The following is a 9197-nucleotide window of genomic DNA, read 5'->3' as shown; positions in this document are numbered from 1 at the left end:
GTGTCTGCTGAGCTGAGTCGCTCATAGGCTGGCAGCCCCTGCCATGTAGGAGGCAAATGAGTGCACCAGGACTTCTGTAGTCTGCAGAGAGGCCCAAGTCCTGACACTAAAGTCTTTTGTTGCACAGAAGTAAATCAGCCAAGCAGCTGTGTTGGGATGACAGGGACCTTGGTGACAGGTGGCAGCTGCCTTCTTGCGAGGCTGTCTGCCTTCACCAGGGGCACTGAGGGAGGCAGCAGCAGGCCCTGCAGTTCTCAGCTGCTCAGGGAGCTCCTTCAATACAAATCATGCTGGTAAACTAAACAGAAAATTACAAGAGAGGGTTTGCTTCACAAAATCAGCTTTGCCAGAGTGATATGCATCTTGGTCTTTAAAAAAATAACCAAATAAAAACTCAAATGCCAGAAAAGCAAACACCAGCCCCTGAATTGCAGCAGGCTGCAATCCCCACCAATGCTTTTGGAGGATGTGTGTCGGGGATCCTCTCTGAGGCCACAGCCCAAGTGAGGGTTTCTTTCCTGATGAGGTTCCCTGGGGAACTATGTTGGATAACCAGGCAGCCCACACAGGCACAGCCTGCCTCCAGGAGCTACACCACATGGTGTGACAGCCAGAGACCTGGTGCCTAAAGGGCATTCACTCCCTTCTCATGGTGATCATGAGAAAAGGTCATTTAAGTGAGAAGTAAATAAGCTGTTTTCTCCCTGACCTCTCTCTGCCAGCAAAGTGCCTACCTGTGCCTCCAGGACATACAGCGGAGAAAGGAAACTGTCTCCTCCCTGTGCTGCCAGCACAGCACTTCCCCTACTTGTGTTTCAAAAGATGGGATTTTGGTGTGTGCAGAGGAAAGTATTCTGGGGCAGAAAATCTCCATATTTTCCAAAGAGCGTCTCCTGTATTGTCCTTGGTTCTAGCAGAACCTACTGAGCTTTCAGTAGCTCCATCTCTGAAGGGGAATGGTAGTTTCAAAATAAATTTGAGACACCTCCAGATGCACAGTGTCCACTGAAGACTGCCTTTGCTACCTGTTAATGGACTCAGGTGCTGGGGAACAGGTGACCTGAAGCATTTATTGCATTGCAGGAGCGTCCACTGCTCATTTCTTCAGGGCTGCTGGGTGAACACAAGTTGACCTGTGCTTTGGAGACTGGTTTCATTTCCTGCTTGCCTGCAATGACTTGAAAATTTTGATGGACTTTGGAAAGCTTTAGTCAGACATTTGGTTTTAATGAATGCATATAAAACTGTTTTCAGATTGCCAGCTGCAGTCAAAAACCAGCAAGAAGGCGAAGCACAGCATTAATGACATTTAATTGTTTATTTTTGCAACAATAAGATTTTCAGGAGAAAACAAAACACTTTGTCAGTGGAAATAATTAAAACCATGAAAATGACTGCATTTCCTGTGTGACTGACATATTCCATGTGGGAGAAAATGTTTCCCAGCAACAAGAAAAAAATACATTTCAGCAACTCAAACTTTTCTTAGCAATATATACCTCTTTCCTTAACTGGAATATGCAAAGGAAATTTCAGCTTACACATTTTTAATAATTCATCACAAGAGTAAAGAACAAACTCCTCTTTCCACTGTACAATGATCTTAAAGGATTCAATTTTTGGCACTTTTTTGGAAATTCCTAGAAACCACCTGATATCAAGCCATGGGTGACATTACTAACTGGCTTCCCCTGGCTCAGTCCTTGCGCTGGGAATGTGCACGGCCTCCCAGTTTTATTTCAGATGAACAATTTTCTTTCAAATGTGAGGGCTACGGTTTCTATGATTTGTTAAAATAGAAAAGGTAAATATGAAATACCTGAAGCAAACAGGAAAGAACAGTGTGTGATGACAAACAGTGGACATGTTATTCAGCAACAAAGTAGAAGTGGCCAATTTGGATTACTCAGAAGCTAAAAGACCTTTCTTTTTACTTGTTGGAAATGCTATACAGCCATGAATGTGGAAACTTGAACTAAAATTTGTATTTTATTTTGCTTTCTCATCTCAATTCTATTTGTATTGTATTTTCCAGTCTTCAGTTCGTACCTTCAGTTGGATTTCAAGTTTCTGCCAAAACATAACTCTTAGAGTGTCCAAGGCCACACTGTGCTTCTAAAGAGTACTTTTAAAGTACTAACAGAAGACCAAAAGATTAAATATTTGTGCCATGAGTCAGTGGGACTCTGCAGGGAGTCATGAAGTATGATGAGCTCTGGACTATGTCTATGATTGAGTTTTTTAAAGCCAGATAAAAATATATTGGTATAAATCATTGTCTCTGAGTATGAGTAAGAACATAACAGAAAGAGCATGACTTAGTAAGAAACCACAGGACTTAAAATGAAAAAAACTTGTGTTCTCAGTTGTCATGAATTTTCTACCTATATACACAAATGGCATAGCCTAAACATTGTGTTTCTGAAATATACCCTACATTTATAAAAAGGATGTTTACGAAACTGACTGATGAATTGTAATTCTTTTGCCACATAAGAGTAATAACAATTATCTTTATATTCAAAGTTCCTGAAGGATGGATTGTTTCGCTTTCTTGAAGCAGCTCTTGTTTTTTGCTTTTTTTTAATCCAGTAACTGGAATTTTGGTGTATTTTCCTCCCAATTAAATATGTGGGTATCAATGTGTCAACACTAATGGTAAAGGCTACTCATGCTTTTCTAGATGGATACCTTTGGGTTTTTTTAATAAATAGTATGGTTTTCTTTTGTTTTTTCTCCATTTCTTCCTTGTCTCTCCCTTCCATATCACTTTTATTTTTTCATCCTCCCAGCCTTCCTCCTGTTGTTCCAAGCCAGCTGTCTCATTAACATATTCTGAAAATGGCAAATTATTTGTTCTGAGAACAAATCTCAACAATCAAAAATGAAGGCAAAGTAACTTAAGCTGGTATGTCAGGAAAATGCTCTCCACAGTTTGCTGAAAAGCTTTGCTTCTACATTTTAAAATCAATTAATTGGGAGAATTCCACTGTCTTCTTTTTAAGAATCATGAAATCGACAGAGAAATAAGATGACCTTCTTTACCCCAACTCTGATAAAAGTGATCTATGAAAACTGATTCAGAAAACTCTTCAACTCTTAATTAAATTTCTATTGGCTTATCACCAACTTCCCTGTCTCTCCACAGTCCCAAATTTGAGTAATTAGATCACCAGAAATAAAAATACAAAGCACAACCAGAGATTTTAGAAGAAAACCCCACATCAGTCTCACAGATTTTCCAGACAGATTATTCAGCAATTTAATATGACTATCTTATCTTCTTTTTCTAGCCTAATCACGTTTCTAGTACTAAATTATTTGTCTGATTTTGAAAGCAAGGAACTGAGAAGAAAGCAGAAAAGGTGATTTCTTGCCAACTGCATGTGGATAAAACCAACAGGGGAATCTCATGAGAGTGTTGCACTCATACCCCTTGCCTACCTCCTGACCCTCTCCTGCTTTGAGCTTTTAAATCTTTCCCACTCTTGTTTCCCACTCCTGAAGGGTTTGACCTTCTGCCCAGCCTCCCACAGCACAGCTAGGAAACCAGGGCTCCCACTCTTCAGAGCAGCGTTGAGCTGTTGCCCATCCCAGCATTTTGGATGTATTGTCTTCTGGCAACATTGCTCCCTGCCCTTTGGCTCCCTTCCTGGACGGCCCGGGGAGGGGCAGAGCAGGTGCAGTCCTGTCCTAGCCTGCCTCCCTGGCAGGCTCCTGGCCCAGCTCCGGGGGACACCTTGCTCCCGGCACAGAGCCCAGCCAAGCGATTGTTTTGAGCACTGCGCACAGGCAAGGCAGTAGCGGGAAGACAACGGAGACCTCAAAAGCATCAAAGCACACTTCTTTTTCTTCCTTCTTATCCCAGTCATGTCTGTTGTACCAGAGTTTTTCTGGCTTGCTTGGCTGTTTATTTCTGGTGGGAAGCAGAGGGGGTTGTGGGACCAGGACCCTGTGGCCACCAGCAAGGGCTTCAGTCGCTGCATTTCACACTGTCCCTCTACAACTGGCTTGACTGCAGAACCAGCACAGGCTGTTTGTTTTCTCTCTTTATTTCTCTCTCTTTCATTGGCTGCAATCAGCTTTTTTACAGTTCTTTCATTTTCTGGGTTCCCAGTTAGCACTAGTAAACACCAATAACATCAATGCCTCAGATTTTTGCCACAGTTGTGATAAGACATCCTCACACCGGCTGAGCTGTGGCTTTTCACTGTCAGCTGAAACTGATGACACTGCAGCCCATCCCTCATAACAATACCATGCAAACGGCAGATCTCAGACTAAAATATTTCATATTTCCACTTACTGGGAACATTTTTTTCCAAAGACCATATTACACTGAAACAGTTTTTGCAGGCATAGGGTCTAACTGAGGGAGCAGGTCAAAGCCCAGGAACCTTCCTGGCGCTTCAGCAGCACCCACAGCTCAGCATGGCAAGGGTGCATTGTCCTTTGGGCAGCCCAAACACAAGCCCTCAGAATGTGTTCCTTCATATTTTCTCTGGCCATTATAGTTTGTACTGTGTCTGCTGGCTGTGTTACCCTCTGTGCAAGCTAGGTACATACCTTCTGAGATTACCCCAGGAGGCAAAGTTAAACTATTGCTGTGTTGCAGCTGGCAATGAAATAAAAGCAGAACTAGAAAGGAAAAATGGTTTATTTGACTGCATTTCTTAGTAAACAAGGAGGTAAATATTTAAAATAACTCTAGGCTCTGGCTTTTGAGGGGACTGAACTCTAGGTGTAAACATAGTTAAAAGAAATCCTACTGTTTGTCTAAAATACCTTTTTCTTCCTATTAAAAAAAGGGAAATTCACTATTGTATTCACTTAACATTCATTTCATTAAATCTATTCATCCTAAGATTTAAGAACTCACTGTAATGCAGTCTTTTTATTACTTATTCCTGGGGGTACTATGGTTCTTGTTCAGGGGAAGGTGCAGTTCCAGACAAGTTTTTAAATCCTCCTTAAGTCTGTATGTGCCATCAGCTGTGTATAATCAACATATTTAGTCAGAGGATGGCATTTAGTTTAGGAGTTTTTTTGAACAGTTGCGTTACCTCTCTTAACTTCCATCAAAATCACTGACACGCTATGGCTGACGAGTGATTTAGCAGGAGGAGTGAACCCCAAAACATCCTCTAGGGCCTCATGTTTGGGAGCAAAACTTTCCTCCATGTCAAGTTGCCATAGGCACCTCTGGCATTCTCTGACACCTCCAGGACCATTACATGTAAAGGCACTTGGGATGTGGGAACAGCTGTGCACCTATGGAGCCAGCTGAGTTTCCAGAGAGCTTGCATTGACCTGAGCTGTGGGTTATATGAGTGTGGGTAGTTAGAGGAGGTTGATTACACACCACATTATCACAGAGCAATCTTATCACAGCTGAGTTTGATCTGTGAAAACATTTCCTTTCCTTCCCCAGCCTAAACAGCCTCTCTCTCTCTTTTTTTTTTTTTCCCAAAACATACAAATATGTTTCTTTAAAAGTTAACATTATTTTTTGCACATAAACCATGAAGAAACAACACCTCTTTGGATGTGTCAAGAAATTGTTAACAGCACCAACAGCATCCTGTATGGATTGACATGTGGACATTTTACAAGGAAAGTATGTAGCATGTGAGAGCAGAGTTAGGCTGACTTGTTTAAGTACATGTAAAAGGCACTGCCAAAACCCAAATTCCCCAATGGTAGCACGTCCCCCTGGCATCCTTGGTAGTCCAGTTTCTGAAGCTGACAGTGAGGCAGCTGTCAGATGGAGCAGTTACAATGTCTTTCATCACATCTTTCTTGCTAAGCAAACATCGATAAAAGACTTACTATTATGCCTGCTCTACATAAGGAGAAAATGGAATTTTTAGGAATTCTCCTGTTTAGGAATTCTCCTGTCTGGAAATACTGCAAACCTACCGAGTTTCTATGTCTACCTTTCCCTCCCATGCTATCTGCAGGCATTAGTGTATTACAACAAAAACAAACATGCAAGCAATCAATCAGAGAGCACAAACACGAAGCCTGCAGCCCTGCCAGATTATACAACAGTGATTCCCACTGGGGGTAACTTGGACAACTTGCCTTATGGAGGCAAGGGGTCTGCTGAGAGTGCTGGGAGGCTCTCCCACCAGGACTGGGACAGAGCAGGGCAGGCAGCTTCTCTAGGCAGCTCACCTGCACCCAGGGCAAAATTTCCCTCCTGCTGCCATCCAACCCCTGGCCACTGCTGCCATAGAAGCGAATAAGGATGGAGTGATTGCCAGTGATCAAAATCAAGTCTTTGACTCAGTATAGCTGAGTCTCCATTTTTCTACAAATAATTGTCATGGAAAAGAGGGTGGCTTGCTTGTAAAATATCACATTCATATTTTCCATGTAAAGTCCTGGTTCCTACTATCACAGGCTGCAAGGGGCTGCCATGGTTGTTTTCCTCTCCACTCCTTCTGACCATAATTTGCTCATAAAGTTACAAGAACACAGCGATGCCGTGTGTGTGCGCAGTGCCCTAACTTTAGCTGACAGAGCAAACCCTCCCTTTCAGAGTGCCTTCTCTGCTAAAAACCTGTGCGTATGAACACAGGGAGTGGAGGAAAACAGAGACAGGAAAAAGAGAGAGAGACCCTGTAAGTGAATGGGTAAGGAATGTGCATGGAGCTGTGCATGGATAGATGTCTGGTGTCTCAACTATTTGTTAAAAGGCAAAAGCAATACTTCCGACAGACGGCCCTCCCCTCGCCTGCAATAGGCTCCCCAGAATAGCAACAGCCTGTGTCACTGCAAAGGGCAAAGCCTTCTGAAATAGCAACAAAGTTGTTCACGAACCACTTTGTGGTTTGCCTTTGGTTTCAGCCAGCTTCAGGAACTTGTTGCCATGAGGAAAACAACCTGCCCTTTCCTGGCCGGCAGGGGAAGGAGCACGGCGCTGTGAGCGCTCCCGGCCGAGGTGCGAAGGGGCAGGGATGGTGGCTGGGCAGAGCACGGAGGACCTCAGCCAGCAGAGCCGGACGATGGGAGCAGGGCAGGATGCGGAGCGCGGCCGGGGCTGCCGCCGCTCCCGGCTCCCGGCTGCAGCAGGTAAGCCCGCAGGAGCCGGGTGCCCCGCACAGCGAATGCTCGGGGCACTTCGGGGGAGAGCGGCCCCGCAAAGCCACGGCACTCTTGGGACGTGCCTTCTCAGTTTCTAAAAGTGCAAGAGGGGAACGTGTGAGCAAGGAAGGGGACTGCCAGCTTGAATTTTGAATGAAGATGTGTGTGATGCTTTCCCTGAAGGGCCTCGGTTCTGCTGCTCGTGTGGGTGCTGTCTGTTGTGTAAATTCTTTTCCTTTATGAAGATCAGCCATCTGAAAGATGGGAGAACCTGCTGCCCTCTAACAACAGTGATCTGGTCCTTGCACACTCGGGGGCAGTTCAGCCCTTTCACCGGAGTGAGTCTGGGCAAGCACTGCACCTGTCCATGCAGGAGAGCAGTTCAGGGACAGGGTCTCCCTCCCATTTTTACTTCCCTAGCATTTCAGGAAGAAACAGGGTTTCTGTGCTGGTACTCTCAAAAATCAGCTGTAACATTTGTTCTGCACTAAGTTTTTAAGTGCAAAAACTGAATTTCATAGCTCTTCATCTTTGCTGTCCTACCCAGTCAGTTTTTGTCAGTTGCAGCATAGTTTTGCATTTCAAACTCTTTTCCAGATGATAAGATGAAGGAGATAATGCCCCACAATCATGATTATTTCTCAGCCACAAGGCTTATTATGCCTTATTATAAGCTGTACCCAAACAGGACATCATGGTCATAAGCCAGAAATTACAATGTCCCAGTCAGATTTTGTTCACTTCGAGCTGAATGAACTGATTAATGCAGGAATATTCAGAAACCATATGGACAAATGCTTTGTGGAGTGTAATAGTCAGTCCTCTGTCAAGCAATGTCTCCTGATACTGGAATCAGAGGTTAGCCAAGAACAGAAAGTCAGTAGGTGCACTGACACATTTAACATTGCCTTAGGGACTGAGGAGAGCAGTACAGATGGTTATGGGATAGCAATAAACAGATAGCAAAGTTTCTGCAGCACATGGGTTAAGATTAGAAGAGTAAGTGCTAATTGCACATCTGTCCTTATCCTCAAAAATTAAAGCAGTAGCCTGAGGAATATATATATATATATATATATATATATATATATATATTACATAGTTAGAAATTAAAAGAATGTGTTGATTCTTACTAGAAACTAACAAAACAAAACGCATATGCCATTTCATGTAATGAGGGGATAGGCTGCCTGTTGACATAGTGCAATTACATAACAGAGGAGTAAGAGAGGACATGGCCATAGTGGGTCTTTCTGGGATCTGCATTCCTTGTCTTTCCATCTTTGTCAGGGGGCTTTTGTTAATGAAATTTGAATATTGTTTACAAAGTGCATTAATTTGGCTTATACTATACAAAATATTCAGTGCTTCCCACCACTGGAGGAGTTTAGATGAGAGGTACATTACTTTCCTTCCACCTTCTCTTTTAGTCGAATTTACAAAGTATTTGCTTAGGGTTTGCCTTTCACACTTGGGTGGGAGGAGCCCCATTTGTCAAATGATTGTGATTCCACACGGCCCTGACATTATTTTTAGTTAAGTTAGTATTTTCTGAGATTTTCCAGCTCTGTTTGCAATATAGCTTTGTCCCAAAGCTGTCATTTATTTCATCTTGTAGGATCTTGTTGGGTAACTGTTTCAGATCTCATGCCAGACTCCTAGAGGGACAGAGAGATCACATGTATTGTAGCTAATAGGAGAAATGCACCTACTGAGCAGTTACTGGATCTAAAGAAACCTCAGGTGTTGGAATAGAGCAACTGGGTAACATATATCTCTTTATTCTAGACAATTGGATGAGATAAAGTGACTGTGGCAGCATAGCAAAGAACATGATAACATGAAAATGGCAGAATTACCTTTGAAAAATGTAATTTAGAAGCAAAACCATTATTTAATTATGCAGCAATTCCCAATACATGCCATTAAACATTTATCCTAAAAAAAAAAATCTTCATATATACACTTCAGCAAAATATTCTTTAATGACAATTTGGAAAATTTAAATACTATATCCCTTGAAAGACACACTTTTTGTATGTCAGCACTCAGATGGAGAAGAAATATGTTATTAGAGACAGCTTAAAATTTTCAAGTACAGATGCTGT

The 9197-nt window shown here is 42.8% G+C and overlaps 1 protein-coding gene across 1 annotated transcript in view; it reads left to right on the top strand.

Annotated features, from left to right (window-relative positions):
• The first annotated feature begins 6736 nt into the window (after nt 1-6736).
• SLC2A12 (solute carrier family 2 member 12) overlaps nt 6737-9197 on the top strand; it is a 40135-nt gene continuing 37674 nt past the window's right edge. Inside the window, exon 1 of the mRNA XM_021540661.4 lies at nt 6737-7077. Within this exon, the coding sequence (XP_021396336.3) occupies nt 6963-7077 (115 nt within the window). The 5' untranslated portion in view covers nt 6737-6962. The remainder of the gene's footprint in view (nt 7078-9197) is intronic.

Source organism: Lonchura striata, chromosome 3 (assembly GCF_050655825.1).
Source record: "Lonchura striata isolate lonStrDom1 chromosome 3, ASM5065582v1, whole genome shotgun sequence".
Taxonomy (NCBI): domain Eukaryota; kingdom Metazoa; phylum Chordata; class Aves; order Passeriformes; family Estrildidae; genus Lonchura; species Lonchura striata.
This window is presented reverse-complemented; position numbering and strand designations above follow the sequence as displayed.